The following is a 14,490-nucleotide window of genomic DNA, read 5'->3' as shown; positions in this document are numbered from 1 at the left end:
TGGATCGCGATGAACTAGAACGGTATCATTTATTCATTTCTGCTAAATGCAATGCACGTTGCCAAACCGCTCAACTTTTTCCTTGGCCTGACAGAAAGAGGCACGTTATCTCAAAGCCTCGAGTAGATGGCGTCCTCAAATTCCTTGGTCAACTCCTTGACCTTGGCGTCATTCACCGGAAGGAGCTGGGTGCCAAACACGCCACAGACGCCCGCCTCGCGGTCAATAAACTGTCACACAGTAACAACAATCGTTAGCCAAAATCAACCTCCTCCCTTCACCAAGGCTTGTCCGGGGGGGGGGGGGATATCTCTCTCTCTCTCACCCATGACATGTTCAGCATGCCGCTCCACTGGAGGAACCCCTTGTTCCTGTGCCCGAGGCCGTCGCCGCCGGTCGACAGCAGGCCGCCGGCGCTCCAGTCGTAGTCGACGCCCTTGGGGATGACGCCGACGGCCCAGTCGGTCGCGTGGAGCGCCAGGTTCAGCGCCTCCCTGGCCGCGGGCTCCAGCAGGGGTTCGAAGAGGTACTTGGCCGTCTGGGGCTTGAGGATCTTGCCGTCGTCGGCCAGGATCGAGTGCAGGACCTTGAGGTACTGGCCGGCGCCGCCGAACAGGCCCTCGCCGCCGAACGCGTCGTGCTGCTCGCCGTAGTGCTGCTCCTCCGTCGGCAGGAACGCTACCACCTTGCCCGAGCCCGGGTCCCGGCTGGCCGTGCCGACGAGCGTTTCGTCGGGCGGGGAGGACCGGGACGCGAACCGGAGCGGGTGGAAGGTCATGGCGCCCCTGGGGACGCCGACCGGCTCGAGCACGTTCTGGTACGCGAAGTCGTCGAGCGGGACGCCCGACAGCTTCTCGACCAGGCGGCCGGCCCAGTCGAGCCCGCTGCCGTAGGCCCAGCTCTCGCCGGGCTCGAAGAGCAGCGGGTAGTTGAAGCGCGTGTCGACGGTGCTGCCGCCGCCGCGCCGCAGCGGGACGGGCACGGGCCGGCCGGTAGCCTCGGCCCAGCGGCGCAGGCGGTCGTCCATCAGGATGTAGCCGGTGCCGGCCGAGTGGGTGAGCAGGCGGCGCAGGGTGATGGGCCGGGTGCGGTCCTTGTAGGTCGGCTGCCCGGTGGCGTCGTCGAAGCCCGTCAGGACGGGTTGCGCGGCCAGCGCCTCGAGGTGCTTCGAGACGTCCTCGTCGAGCCCGACGACCCCTTCCTCGACGAGCTTCAGGGCGCAGATGGACGTGATGAGCTTCGTCATCGAGAACATGCTGAACATGGAGTCCGGGCTGATCTGGGCTGGGGTGGCATCGGGATCGAGCGTCGTCGGCCCGTACGAGAAGGAGTAGTCGATCTTTCCTGTCGTCTCGGGGCGGTCATCAGCAGAGTCAACAAAAGACTAATAATAATAATAATAATAATAATAATAATTAATAAGAGGTTGTGCAAGAGCATACCAGACTTGTCTCGTGCGAGGACGACGGCATTCGGAATGAGGCGCTCGTCGACGGCCTTCTTGAGGCGGGCCTCGAATTCGGTTGTCATGGTGATTTGATGATGGTGGTGGGTTTGGGTTTGAGAGTGCTACTGTGGAAGAATAATAATATGGAATAAATGAGCACGTAGGCGTCGGTTAATTGTTGGTTACTCGGATGGGTTGGTGTTAATGCATAGGTACAGAGTAGCCAGGCACGCAGAAGAGGGAGAGCTATGTATGAGAGCAGGTAGGAACGGCCCCCAACCTTTCCCCCCTCTCTACCCCAAGTATGTAGTCCGTACATACTAGTATATATGTATGACCCGCCCTCGGCCCTCCTTCCCCTTCCTGTTCAATGCAATAAACGTTTTCCAGCCCCCAACTACCTACGCATTACAAAGAGCCCGTTCCTGTCCGGAACATATCTTAGCTCCGGCTAGAGCTTGGTAAATACATCGGAGAAGGTTCACCTGACTTATGTCAGCGCCAGAGAATATTACAACTACTCCGAAAGGTGAGGGGAAGGTTAATAAATGGGTCCCGAGGGCGGGGCTCCTCGGGTAGCATCACCCCTGGGCCCGGGAATCGATCTCTCGAGCTGCCCGAGCCGCTTGAGCCGCAAGGCCCGAAATGCCAGCTCGCGGCCACATCCAAAACCAAAAGGGGGGAAGTAATCCGTACAACATAGACCGAATCCAACAGCAACCGGTGCATCGTGGCATGTGTACTACCCAAGAGATACAGGAGAACAAGCAGAAACAAGATGCGGCGGGGATGATGATAAGAAGAAGAAAAAATAACATCAGCAAAATAGTGGGTATAATCTTCAACCAGTGCCCCTTCCCCGGCGAAAAAAAAAAAGGCAATTGCATCACCATAACGGAAATGAGGAGCATTGCAATCCCCCCCCTTGTCCTCCAATACCTCCCCCTTCTTCCTCCCCATCCGCCTATCCCATGATACGTCCATGAGGGGGTCCATCACTCCACGCCCCGCGCGTCCATCACACCTTGGTTCACCGGCTGCTGCTGCTGCTGCTGCTGCTGCTGCTGCTCCTCCCCTCCTCCTCCTTCGCCGCCTAGATCTCCTCCTCCTCCTTCTCCTCCTCCTCCCATCGCCCCGGTCAGCTCCTCCTCGGGGGGCGCGGCGATGATGCCGTTCTGCCTCTCCCACACCTCGCGGCGGATGCGCTCGTCCTTGGCCTTCCGGGCCCTCTCGACCTCCTCGACGCCGCCGCTCTTCTTCAGCTTGCCCTCCTCGACGAAGCTCGCAAGCTCCTTGGTCAGCGGGTTCTCGCGGCGCCGCTCGAGCTCCTTCTGCCGCAGCTTCTCGGCGCGCTCGATGGCCTCCAGCCTGTTCTCGTGGTTCGGCTGCAGCGCGCGCACCTCGCCCAGGACGCCCTCCTTGGCGGCGCTGGGGTCGGCCAGCGCCGCGTTCTCGCGGATCGAGTTGAGGCCCTTGCTGAACTGGCGCGCCGCGATGCCCCCGCCGACGCCGCCCGGCCCGGCGTCCTTCATCTGCTCCTTTGTCGCCTGCTCGACGAGCGCAAAGGTTTCCGACGCCTTCTCAAGGTCGTCCCGCAGGTCCACAATGAGGTCCTCGACGAGGCGCAGCTCGTCCCGGCCCTGGCAGACGTCCTCGAGCTCCTTCTCCCAGATCTTGGTCCAGATCGGCTTCTCCTGCTTCATGTACTCCTCCATCTTGCTGAGCTCCTTGGTCAGCGTCGCAATGTCGCGCGTGACCGCCTCGAGCTGGCTCGGCAGCGGGCGCACGCCGCGGTGGACCACGTCCTTCCGGAGATCCTCGACCATGTCCTGCAGGTCGTCGACCTTGTTCACCAGCCGGTCGCTGTCCGCGTTGAGCTTCTTGCGCCCGTTGGCCACGTACGAGTGGCCCGATTCCCCTTCGATGTCCGGGGCGGCGACCTTGGCGGCTGCCGCCTTGACGTTGGCGGCCTTGGTGCGGAGTGCCGACATGGATCCTTGTATCTCGGACTGGAAGTTGGAATACGTCTGCCGGAGAACAGCCAGGTCGCGACGAAGACTCTGAAGCTCCGAGAGCTGGGAGGGGCCGAACTTGCGCGAGGCCGACGTGGGCCCCGCCTGCTTCGGAGATCCCACGGGCGCAGTCACGATGGTTGGGGGGGCGGCGGCCAGCCGGGCCATCTCTTTGGCTGTCTCCTGTTGCCGTTCCGAGACCCTCTGCAGAGCCGCGCCCTGATCATCGATATTCTGCCGCAGCTCCATCATCATCTGCTTGATCGAGCCGAGGCCGTCGTCGATATGTTTCTTCACCTCGTCTAGCTGCTCCACGTTGAGCACCAGGACGGTGCGATCTTTGATGTCGGAAAGATCCTCCAACTCGTGCCGTACCCCGGAGACGGGATCCTGTATGTAGATATCCGGCAGATCGGCGCCGTTCTGCTGCGTATTCCACGAGAACTTCTCGATAAAGGCCAGTTGCAAGCGCCCAATCGACAGCTCCTCGTACCCCCCTGGAAGCACAAATTTCTTGACCTTGGATTTGTACTGCAGGAACAGGGTCAACTCCTTCGTAGCAGGCGGCGTTTCCGTGAAGGTACTCGGCGGCTTGTCAGGAGTGGCGGCTCGCGCTACCGGAGGGACCGCTGTGGCCGGGGCCGGGGCCGGGGCCGGACCCGTGCCTGGAGCCGGTGTTGCTTGCTTTTCTTGTTCCTCGTCCCCTGCTTCCATCAACGGCATGGCGTCGGTGGGGGGCCCGGTCAAGGTCGCGCTTGGCTTGAATTTGTCGTCATCTTGGACGCCGGGGGGCTCCTCTGGTTCCTCCGAGACGCGGGTTGGGACCCTGACGGGAGACGAATCGGGGGCTGCCGCCGTCCGCGACTGACTCGACATGTTGCGCTTATGCCGAATGGAATCTCTCGCTTGCATTGCACGCATTGACTCCCTCGCTTCGCCCCGCCCGCGGTTCGGTATTGGGCTCGTCTGAGGCGGAAGCATGGGAATTCCCGGTGCTTGGGCGCCTAGATGTTTTGATATCTGGTAAGCCGAATACCTTCGAGACGCTCGCCTCTCCAGATCGCCTCCTCTCTGCAGCGCTGCCAGCGCGCTCTGCTGCGAAGCCTTAGGCGGCGGCGGCGGAGGAGGAGGGAAATTATCCAAGCTGCCCATGTCGCTTGCCGGAGGCCCCGAGGGAATCGTCTCGTCGCCCGGATAAGGGGGCAACACGGGAATGTTCTGCATCGTGTTGCTGGAGAGGCTCGACTGTTCCGAGTTGACAGAGCCGCGGTCTTGATCTCGCTGAATAAAGCGCTTGGTCGGAGAGGGCGCCGCATTGCTCCGCCCGTCATCTCGCTGGCTCCCCGGTCGATATCCGTTCTCCAACCCTTCGTTCAGCAGCGTTGTCAGGCCCGAGTTGGCGCTCCCCGTCGTGCTCGTACTTGTCGTCCGGGGTGGAGCTGGGGGACTAGCAGCTTCGGCGCTATCGCCGGCGCCGGTTCCGAGAGGGGCATTCTCTCTCTCTCGTTGCTGTCTCTGTCTCAACCTCGTTTGCTTCCTCTTCAGCCCGTGCAGCAGGTTGATGATGATGTCGCGAATCTTCGGCAGATACCTCTCCAAGCTTTCGGCGCTCGCTTCCTGGCTCAGAGTGGCCTCCAAGATATCCCTCAGCAGTTCGGGTACGTTCCCGAGGTCAGACGTGTCGACATTGATGGCGCTAAAAGCACGGCAGGCCATATTAAACTCGTAACCCAGACGAACGTAGACGTCGGATACCTGGGTGTCGCTTGCGTTTCCTCGCGACCATTGTGTGAGTGTCTCCAGCAGTTGCTTGGTAGCAACAAGTAGGTGTGTGACACTTTTTTCGATCTGGGACAGCGGTGCCGAGGAACTACTCCCTGACGACTTTTGGAAAACCCATTGTTAGCTATCAAACTCGGAAGAGCGAACTCGTAAAACAATTCAAGTGCAGAGCCCGAGTTCGAATAGAGCTGGGACAGTGCTGCAAGGGCACGTCATCAAGCTTGGAAACCTGGGGTCGGATAGTGCACGAAGCCGAAGCCGCCGGCCGGATGGGGATGGATATGCGATGGTGAAAAGAAACAAGCAATCAAAGACTCACGTTGGCCCGTCTGGTTCCATCACTCCTGCTGCTACTCCCACTCGCGTTTGTAGGCTGCACCGACCGTGCGGATCCTGAAGTGCGAGAGGCAACGGAGCGGTTGACGCCGGCGCCAACGGCGGGCGAGATGGAGCGCGGAGGAACGGTCGGGGGTGCCACGGGTTCCGCGCCGGGCGACCGGCGGTGCGAACTTCGTGTGTTCATTCTGGACTCTGTCCCCGGTCGTGCGATCGTGGCTTGCAGGCGGTGTCCTGCACACCGTTCTTCGGCCGTCTCTTGATGCCCAATCCTAATAAGTGTTGCGCGGAAATCTGGGTCGATCGGTTGACCAAATATTCGGAGGCTGGGAGAGGGGGGACAAGGACAAGCCGGTTTTCCCAACCACGGACCGAGCTTATTCGTGGCTTTTGGCTTTCGAGTTCAGGTTCAAAGTAATCCGTAAAGAGACTGGCAACTCGGATGTTGCAGAGTTGATGTCTCGACCTCTGGGAGATGGGGCCTTGCTACCGCAGGTCTCCGCCGAGGCTCTTGGAGCAGGGCTGCACTTGGCCTGGGCTCAGAATAATTACTGTGTATTCTGCCCGCGCACCTCCCATGCGGGGCGGACATCCTGGGTCTCTCGTGTGCTGGAGGGGCCGTAATCCATACAGAAAATTCATCTTGGCATCCAACACTACTGCAGTATATCACAGCTCTATTGCACGGCCTCGAATGGAACTCGGAACAGTTCCCGAGAATTTTGGTCTTCCACATCCCTCACTTTTTTTCCCTGTTCTAGGCTACATTAACTGACTACCAACATACCGCTATACATAAACATGATATTTTCAGCCTTGCTAGCGTAGGTGCACTCCCAGCAACTAGCTGTACCGCTAGTTAGTTATAATTATGCGGTTCGAGAAGCTTCCGATCGGTCCCTGGGCTGCAGGGCTCTCTCCTGTGAACACCTCTCCCCTGGCTCTGGGCATCTGTCGAATCACAAGATCCTTGGGTATTTCAAAACAATCTGCGGTCCCCGTCAGCATCGTCCGACTATGTCTCCACCCGAGTTCGCGTTTTCACATTAATGAGTGTATTGGATCCCTTTACACGAAGTTGATGTGCGTTCAGCAGTGAGAGCGCCACATGCCATGCAAGGTTTAAGAGAGACACAGTCGGTGCAACTGACACCAGCTCCAGGCCGCCAGGGGAGCTCACGCACTGTAGAATTGCGTACTTGAGTTGGGTTCTCACAATCATATGGTCTACCCTGGCCACCTGTCTGCAAGCTTGAGTTAATAAATGCCAGAATTGTTCCTCGGGTCCTTTTCAACAAGATCAATACGTTCTGGAGTTCTAATGGCGTTAAATTTAAGAGCGCGCCCAAATTCCGAACTCCCAGCCGCCACACACAAATCTCTGGGACAACCAGTCAACAAGTTTGGCTTCGTTGAGGTTCAAGGACGGACGCCTCCGGGAACAGGTCTCGTCGTTTCTTTTGTCTGGCTACGCATACATCGCGTACGCACCGTTACCGGACTTCGGAAGTGGTCGTCTGCTTGGTAACACGACTGCAAGGGCACCAGCAAGTTACCGAAGGGGTTAGGCCCTCCCCTAGCACGCCAGATTGCCATGCTCCGTCTCTGTGCGGTCATGCTATTATAGGTTTATAGGTTCTTGTCCAGCATCCAATGATCTCCCTCAAGTTTCGGAGAAGTGTCTGGACCGGCACGCCGTCCCTGCGCATCCCCCCTTTTCTTGAACCCGCGACCAAACACTGCATCTTCAGCTCACGGGAGCCCGCACTGGCTTCCCGATGCCTTGAGCAGGAAGGCATCTTGCCATTGCGGCCATGTCTCGGCTGCTGAGAGCACCTTAGCTGTCCCAGCCTTTCCTCCTGGGAAAGGGGCGATTACCCTCTCGGGGCTTTAAAGACGGCCAGTCGCCCTTTCACCTATCTCACCACGCCTTCCTTGGGATCACACTTGGTCGCACTTAAACCTCTCTTCAGAAGGCTGAACACACTGTACTCGTCCCACAAGAACACTCCACGCAAGATGCAGCTTAAATCGCCGTCTCTCATCTTCCTTTTTACCGCCTCGTTCGCAAGATTGACCACGTCAACCACGACGACGACGGCGACCACCATCATCATCACCACCACCACCACCACCATCACCACCGGTGCCATGTCACCAACCGACTCCTTCGCAAGCCTCCCCTCGGACACCTCGTCCCAGGACCTCCCGCCGCAACCCCCCTTCACGGGCACGGACAGCTTCCCCCCCGAGAGCGCCGCGGGCACAAGCGACATAGCGCTCCCTTCCACCAACGCAACCATCCCGTCGTCGCTGTCGTCGTCGTCGTCGTCGTCCTCCTCCTCCTCCTTCTTTTCTTCCTCCTCCCCCACCCAGGAGACCTCCTCGTCGGCAGCACCGCCTCGTTCCTCCTCTGGCGAGGCAGAGGGAGAAGGAGGGCACGGCACGGCGAACGGGAAGAGGGACGGAGACGGAGACGACGGGGACGAGCACCCGCCCGGCGAGCACACCGACGCCCATCAACGGCGCCGTCCCGGCCGTCGGTGCCGGCCAGTCGCGGTTTGGGCTGGCCGTGTTCGGGGTCGCTGTCTTCGTCGTTGCTGGCTTAGGGCCCTGAACCAGCCAAACCCCTCCCCTTTCCCCGCAATGCGGAACGGTTGAGTCGGGTGTGGGGCTGTAGAGCGGTTAGGGAGGCGCTTGGTTGGTATGTAGATTGGGGCAGATCGGGGTGTGGTGAAACCGTCGGTTCTGGTGTAAGTGAGTCTCTGGAGCACACGGGTCGTTCGGGGACCAGCTCGTTCAAGCTTCAAAGCTCTTAATCTCCGAGGCGTGGATGGGTTTCCATCCGCCTTGTGATTATCCGTTCAATGATGATTCTCTTTTAGTGGCTACTTCGTTCGCCAACTACGAGCTGCTGTTATTTAAACTTGTCCGGCCTCATTCAGTAAATAGGTCTCAGCGCTTTTTGGACCTTTTTATAATTAAAGCTCGAACCCGCCATCGTTCGTTGTCCTTCAAGGGCTGGCCAAGACAAAACCTTCTTCCTAGGATATTCCTTCCACAGGCTGTGACGTGAGGACTCCCATGGCCGTCGATATTTGTTGAGTCGTAAGGAGGAGAATTCGCTGGGTTGCAACGACTTGTGTCCAGCATCCAATGCGCTAGCATGGTTGACCAAGCGCAACCTTGAAATGCGTGTTGAGCTCCTGAATTGCGATGGCCACAGCATCGTTGAGACACCATGGTAGTGACTAGTCTCCATGTTAAATATTAGGCAGCCATGTGCATTGCTCACTTAATGAAACTGTTCTCGAGAACGTGTTGTAGATACGCCGTTCTGTTGCATGATCTTAAAGACTGCTGCGAGCTGATTGTGAACGAGAAATCATAAGCTCGAAGCTGGGCGAGATAATTAGTAAAGGGAGGAGAAACCAAGAACGGATGTAGAACAAGAGGTTCCGGTTCCAGTCTCCAGTCATGAAGATTTGTTGAAGGAATTGTGACATTCTGCCATAAGGGTGGAGTGACACTTTGCAACGGAGAGAGATTGGTCTTTCCAAAGTACGGATCCGTACATACGGAGCACACTGGCAAGTAGAGGAAACACCTACCTTAATTATTATTTACATTCTGCCAAATCAATGGCAAAGGAGCACAAATCACGTGTGCATTGTACCGCCAAGGCACGCCTTGCTTCAATACGACTAGTGGGGTTTTAGTTAAGGTGCGGCCACTTCTGGCAGGGCCTCTTGCTGGCCAACAAACATCTTGACAGTTGGTTTGTTCTTAGAGGGTTGCTCCCTTTGTCCTCCTTTAAAACTGCAATTCGCGATCAAACCCAGCAAAGAAGCACTGCTTTAGTTGTTGGTCATTTCGCAGGGTCATTGGGTTCTTGAATGGAATCTGTGCACGTCATCAATCGGCTGGTATATCAGATAGCGAGTGTTATGCGAAGGAAAGTCAGGTTAGGTACTGTACCTACACAGGGCTACTATTTAAACGGTTACAAAAGTCGTTCTTTCTCTTGCCCTGCTTACGCTGTCATTTGCGGCGTCGGTTTTTCTGTGCAACCACGGCTTGATCGGTCGGCCGACAATTCTGACCTTCCCCGCTCAGAGACCGCAAGACATCATTCCGCAAGGCCGCCCTGGAAAGCGCGCGGCGCAGTTCCTTTCCTGCAAATCGCTTCCCCTCCCTCTCGATCTACAAACCCGCGGATTCGGCCTCCCCCGCGCCCAAAGTTAGCACATCCATCCATCGACTGTGACATCCCTCGATAGGGAATATCAGCCGCACGGCAAGAGCCGCCAGCGATTACGGCAAGCGCGCCTTGACATAGATGCCCTGTTTTGGGGCCACCAGAGCGCAAAACCAGTCGGTCTGGGGACGGCCTTACATGTGCCTAAGGTAGCCAGGCGTTGTGCCTACCTAACGTGGCAGCTGTAGTGACAGAGCCTCAAAGTTGGCGCAGTTCGATCGGGCTGCTGGCTGGGGCTGTTCTTGCTGCATCACGGGCCAAGATCGCGCTCACTGCTGAGTGCTTGACCCCCAAGCAACCACGCGCCAATCAGCGCTCTCATTCGCTCCAATTCGTACAAACTTCCTCCCACTGCCGCTCCCGCACATCTCCCGCTCGGGCGCACCCTCTTTCCCCAAAGTTTAGACAGCTGCCCGGAGTGCTCAACGGCAGAGCACAGGAACTATGGAAGACCGATCGACAGCCTCAAAACCCGTTGTCGCATCGTCATCGCCATCCACGAATCACGATACCAAATCACCCACCGGTCGCCCCCTCTACAGCAGCAAGCTCGGTGACCAGCGACCGCGAGCCCAAGAGGCAACTGCTTCGCCCCCGACCTCGAGGTGAGTTGAGACATTGTGCCTTCCCGCCATTCCCAACTTTTTTGGAAGCCCTGCTGCAACCTCCCCCCCCCCCCCCCCCCCCCCGGGCCAACAAAGACATTTCGAAATTCGTCCCACCCACCGAAGTCTCTCAACTCTCTTCCCCTTTCCTGCCAGCCTCGTCTTCATTTGCAGTCTCAATCGCTCGGTCGCTGCGCTCCCACGTTGGGGACTCCATTGCGCATTTGCGGCAGAGAGGGTCGGTGGGACCAGCCTCGATTGACTGACGCCCGCACAGACAGCATCCTGTCCAGCAGAAAGCCTGGACCTCCAACCGAAACCCCATCACCGGTCGATCGCAAACTCCGCAGAACAAGCAGTCGGTGACGAGCTCCCTCCGCGAGGTTAGTAGCCGTGGTGTCCTCTGCCCTTCGCTTCCTTTTCCCCCAGCTCGCCGACAAGCTTGCCCCAAGCTGTGCTCAGTGGAGTCTAGACTTTCGAAACTCCAATGGTCAAAGCTTCGGTCGGGCCTTGCACATCTGATACATTCCCTGGCCCGGCTAGAAACGCGCGCTGACAATTTTCCCCTATAGGGTCAGCGGGTTCGCATTGTCCTCACCTCCGGCGCTGAACTCGAGGGCACCTACGCCAACGGTCCCGACCCGGCCACTTGTCGCCTAAGCATGGTGCAGCAAAAGAAACCCCCGAACTCCGCAAACTTCACAAACGGTTCCAGCAGAAGAGAACAACCCACCATGACCATCCAGCGTAAAGACATTGCGGATGCTCGCGTACTTTCTGGAAACAACGCTAAGAATGATGGACGAATCCCAAATGGTAGGTGGTGGCGTGGTCCTCTCTGTTTTTTTGCTGCGCGCTAATATGTGATCCCTAGGCAACCGGTCTGGTTTCCGGACAGACTCGGCAATCTCCAATTCACGACTCGGTACGGAAAGGACCTTGAAGGCCTGGGTTCCGGATACCACTTACGAAGTTGACGGGTCACTGGAGAAGTCCAGTGGTGGCGGCGCCTGGGACCAATTTGCCGAGAACGAGCGACTCTTCGGCCTGAAGACCGACTACGACGAGAACATCTACACGACCGCCATCGACAAGAACCATCCTCAGTATAAGGAACGCCTGGCGGCTGCTGAGAGAAAGGCGCGTGAGATTGAGCAGAGTACACCTACTACTGCACACGTTGCGGAGGAGCGTGTGATGGACTTCGTCGGAGGCGACGATCACAGAGATGAGGAAGACAAGTACTAAGCACTCATCTCGGTGACGAAATTCAATAAGCTGACCCCTTTCTGCAGGTACAGCGGCGTGCGCCGTCAGGACTTCCCTCCGTTGTCCCGGGAGACCAAGTACACGCCTCCGGCCCGCCGCGCGCCCACGGGGCAGGCCACCGTGAAGGGTGCTCCCGTTGATCCTGCGATCATCTCATCACAACTCAAGAGCACCCCTGCCCCACAGCCGGCGCCGACGCCAAAGCCAGCCGAGTCGAAGAGTCAGACTGCCGCTGCCGAGAAACCGGTCTCGCCGGCCACGAACCAGCCGGCCGCGAACCAGCCAGCCGAGTCCAAGCCAAGCACGAGCGCAGCTGAGCAAAAGGCGCCCGAGAAGGAGGCAACGACCACTTCGGACACGAAGCCCTCGGATGCCAAGGATGCGGCCACCACCAGGGACGCACCCCCCAAGGATGCGACCACCACTAAGGATGCGACCGCTACCAAGGATGCGGCCACCGTTCGCCCCACAGCGGCCTCCAGCCGTACCGTGCCAAAGGTCGGCGCTGTGCCGGGCGTAACTGCGAATGTCGAACGGGACGTGCTGTCCTCGTTCAAAACTTTTGCAACTACCCAGAGGTTCATGGCCGAGAAAGCCAGGACCACGAGGGCCAAGGCGGACAAGGAGATCAAATTGACGGAGTTGAAGAAGTTTGCAGAGAACTTCAAGCTGTACACGCCCGTTCCCAAAGACCTGATCTCCATCATCGCCAAAGACCCAGCCAAGCAAAAGCAGATTCAGGAGAAGGCGAAGATGAATATGGAAGAGCTGTCAAAGCAGAGGGAGGCTGCCGCAAAGGAAAAGGAGGCTGCAGCGGCGAAGGAGGCGCAGGGTAAGGCTAGCGCCGAGCAGTCCGGTGCTTCCACACCGGCCGGAACGACCGAGACTCGCGGGAGCTCCCGCCCAGCCGCGACGCAACATTCCGGCTCAGCAGGCCTTGCCGGCCGTCACCCTGGCGCCCGCTCCTCGTACCAACCCCAATCCCACTATCAGTACGGCCGGAACAACCGACCGCCGCCCCATTTGGGCCCCCAGAACCAGACCACGGGCAACCTTGCCCAGCGGCTTCGAAACGTGGAGCAGCAGAAGCTGCAGCACACACACCCCGGCCAACATCACCCTCCTGACATGCGTCTCCCCCCTACCGGTCCCGCCAACAGCGTAGACCCAGGTTTCGGCCGCCGTATGAACGCAGTTCCGCCGCCCTACATGGGTCCCAAGCTGAACCCTAACAGCCACGAGTTCCGACCCAACGCATTTGCGCAGCCCTTCAACCCCGCCATTCCCAGCTCCGGCTCTTCTCCTCGCTCCTCCGTGAACAACATCGCCGAAGCGCCTATCCCTCCTCCTGCTGTCAAGGGCCAGCTCATCAGGCGCAAGACAAAGGCGGTGGATGTCAAGAAGTGCTTCATCCTTTCGCACATCGAGACCATTCAGCCGCCGCAGGGTCGTCACTGGAACGACAACGATGGCCTGAGACCCTCTTTCGACACGCTCCCTACCTGGCGACAGCTCCAGGAAGAAACAGAGGCGCCTGACTCGACCATGCGCCTGACTTACAAGGAGTACTTTGAGCGCCTACCGCTCTCAAGCGCCGCTGTCGCCACACCGAATCCGCCTCATGTCATTCCACAAGTTGCCCACCAGCATCAGTTGCCCTTCCACCTGCAGCACGGCGCCCAGAACATGGCGCCTCGACAGTCGCCGCACATGCCGATGATGCCGATGCACGCCGGCCAGCACGGACACGTTCCCCATGTGCCGTTCAGCGGCCCAGATGACCATAGGATGATGCACTCCAACTCGGCACAGTCTTTTGCGTCCCCTAGGATGGGACCGGTGCCCATGGCCTATCCTCCGGCGGTGAATCCCCAGGCGCAGATGCCGTACGGCCAGCCGGTGATGCAGCCATACATGAACGCAGCTCCTCAGATGGGACAATTTCGCAGCTTTTCACACAACCCGCAATTTGTCCCCCAGCAACCGCACCATATGGGAGCGCCCATGATGGTTCAACAGGGGTTTGTCCCGGGACCTAACGGAATGGTGGCAGCGGGGCCTATGTATCCGGGCGCCCAGCCGCACTTTATCCCCTCTGGCGCAGTTCCTCCGCAGCCAGTCCCCGGGTCTAACGGGTTTCCCAGTCCCGGCCGGCCAGCCGCACCGATGATGGTACCCCAGGGCTCCCACCAAGGAACGCACCAGGGCCAGCAGCCCATGTATGGCATGAGTCCGGGCGTGCCGTACCAACAGCCGGCATACACGCCGCAGCAGCCCCAGGGAAAGTTCTCCGGCCAGCGGCCACAGTGAGCGACTGTTGAAGCAAAGCAAAGCGAGGTCGCGCCGCGGCGTCGTGGACCCACCTGCCTGCTACCCTACCCGTCTGCCGTGCGAATTCAGCCAAAGCTGTTGTTGGAAGTTTGACTCACTCTCGTTTCCGAGCACGACACCTGACATGACATGACGAAGTAGCTGTCGGACGCACTGCTGTTCTGCCAAGGCTGCGCGAGCGGTATCGGCCAGGGTTGTGTGCTAAAATCGAGCCTGGCCGAAGTGAACTTCTTTTATGATGCAGAACCGAACTGATAGGCGGACCTGCGAACGCGTGGGCTGAGGAGTCAGGGAGGCGGGAGGTCAAAGAGAGAGAGAGAGGGAGAGAAGCGAGAAGGAGGTGGTTGATCACGCAGCGCAGGGCAGAGCAACGAGGCAGGCATGTCAGCTGGCAGGTGAGCGAGCAGAGCCCAAAAGAAGAAGAGGCAGAGACAGCGACAAGAAGGAGGA

At 58.7% G+C, this 14,490-nt stretch overlaps 4 protein-coding genes across 4 annotated transcripts; 1 reads left to right on the top strand and 3 right to left on the bottom strand.

Annotated features, from left to right (window-relative positions):
• Positions 1–110: 110 nt before the first annotated feature.
• On the bottom strand, positions 111–1,530 carry MYCTH_2072388 (uncharacterized protein; the record flags this gene model as incomplete). The annotated part of the gene is made up of 3 exons (XM_003667192.1): positions 111–230; positions 326–1,344; positions 1,443–1,530. The coding sequence occupies 3 exons, from the start codon at positions 1,528–1,530 to the stop codon at positions 111–113; spliced, it is 1,227 nt and encodes a 408-aa protein (XP_003667240.1).
• A 180-nt stretch (positions 1,531–1,710) lies between these two features.
• MYCTH_2312860 (uncharacterized protein) lies at positions 1,711–5,859 on the bottom strand. Its single transcript, XM_003667191.1, has 2 exons — positions 5,561–5,859; positions 1,711–5,343 (listed from the first exon to the last, which is right to left on the bottom strand). The coding sequence occupies exons 1-2, from the start codon at positions 5,762–5,764 to the stop codon at positions 2,443–2,445; spliced, it is 3,105 nt and encodes a 1,034-aa protein (XP_003667239.1). The 5' UTR covers positions 5,765–5,859; the 3' UTR covers positions 1,711–2,442.
• A 1,627-nt stretch (positions 5,860–7,486) lies between these two features.
• MYCTH_2312859 (uncharacterized protein) lies at positions 7,487–8,378 on the bottom strand. The gene has a single exon (XM_003667190.1). It carries the CDS (start codon positions 7,851–7,853, stop codon positions 7,494–7,496), a length of 360 nt encoding a protein of 119 aa, XP_003667238.1. The 5' UTR covers positions 7,854–8,378; the 3' UTR covers positions 7,487–7,493.
• A 1,684-nt stretch (positions 8,379–10,062) lies between these two features.
• MYCTH_2312856 (uncharacterized protein) lies at positions 10,063–14,267 on the top strand. The gene is made up of 5 exons (XM_003667189.1): positions 10,063–10,440; positions 10,718–10,823; positions 11,013–11,256; positions 11,315–11,681; positions 11,736–14,267. Exons 1-5 carry the CDS (start codon positions 10,280–10,282, stop codon positions 14,017–14,019), a joined length of 3,162 nt encoding a protein of 1,053 aa, XP_003667237.1. The 5' UTR covers positions 10,063–10,279; the 3' UTR covers positions 14,020–14,267.
• The last annotated feature ends 223 nt before the right edge of the window (positions 14,268–14,490 follow it).

Source organism: Thermothelomyces thermophilus, chromosome 7, assembly GCF_000226095.1.
Source record: "Thermothelomyces thermophilus ATCC 42464 chromosome 7, complete sequence".
Lineage (NCBI taxonomy): Eukaryota > Fungi > Ascomycota > Sordariomycetes > Sordariales > Chaetomiaceae > Thermothelomyces > Thermothelomyces thermophilus.
Note: the sequence above shows the minus strand (reverse complement) of the source record. Positions and strands in the feature narration are given on the sequence as shown.

Excerpts from the sequence above, each read along its gene's own strand:
- MYCTH_2312860 (XM_003667191.1), bottom strand. The coding sequence starts at position 5,764 with ATGAACACACGAAGTTCGCACCGCCGGTCGCCCGGCGCGGAACCCGTG. Across the intron at positions 5,344-5,560 it reads ATGGAACCAGACGGGCCAAC|TCGTCAGGGAGTAGTTCCTC; the intron begins GTGAGTCTTTGA and ends GTTTTCCAAAAG.
- MYCTH_2312859 (XM_003667190.1), bottom strand. The coding sequence starts at position 7,853 with ATGTCGCTTGTGCCCGCGGCGCTCTCGGGGGGGAAGCTGTCCGTGCCC.
- MYCTH_2312856 (XM_003667189.1), top strand. The coding sequence starts at position 10,280 with ATGGAAGACCGATCGACAGCCTCAAAACCCGTTGTCGCATCGTCATCG. Across the intron at positions 10,441-10,717 it reads GCTTCGCCCCCGACCTCGAG|ACAGCATCCTGTCCAGCAGA; the intron begins GTGAGTTGAGAC and ends ACGCCCGCACAG. Across the intron at positions 11,257-11,314 it reads TGATGGACGAATCCCAAATG|GCAACCGGTCTGGTTTCCGG; the intron begins GTAGGTGGTGGC and ends TGTGATCCCTAG.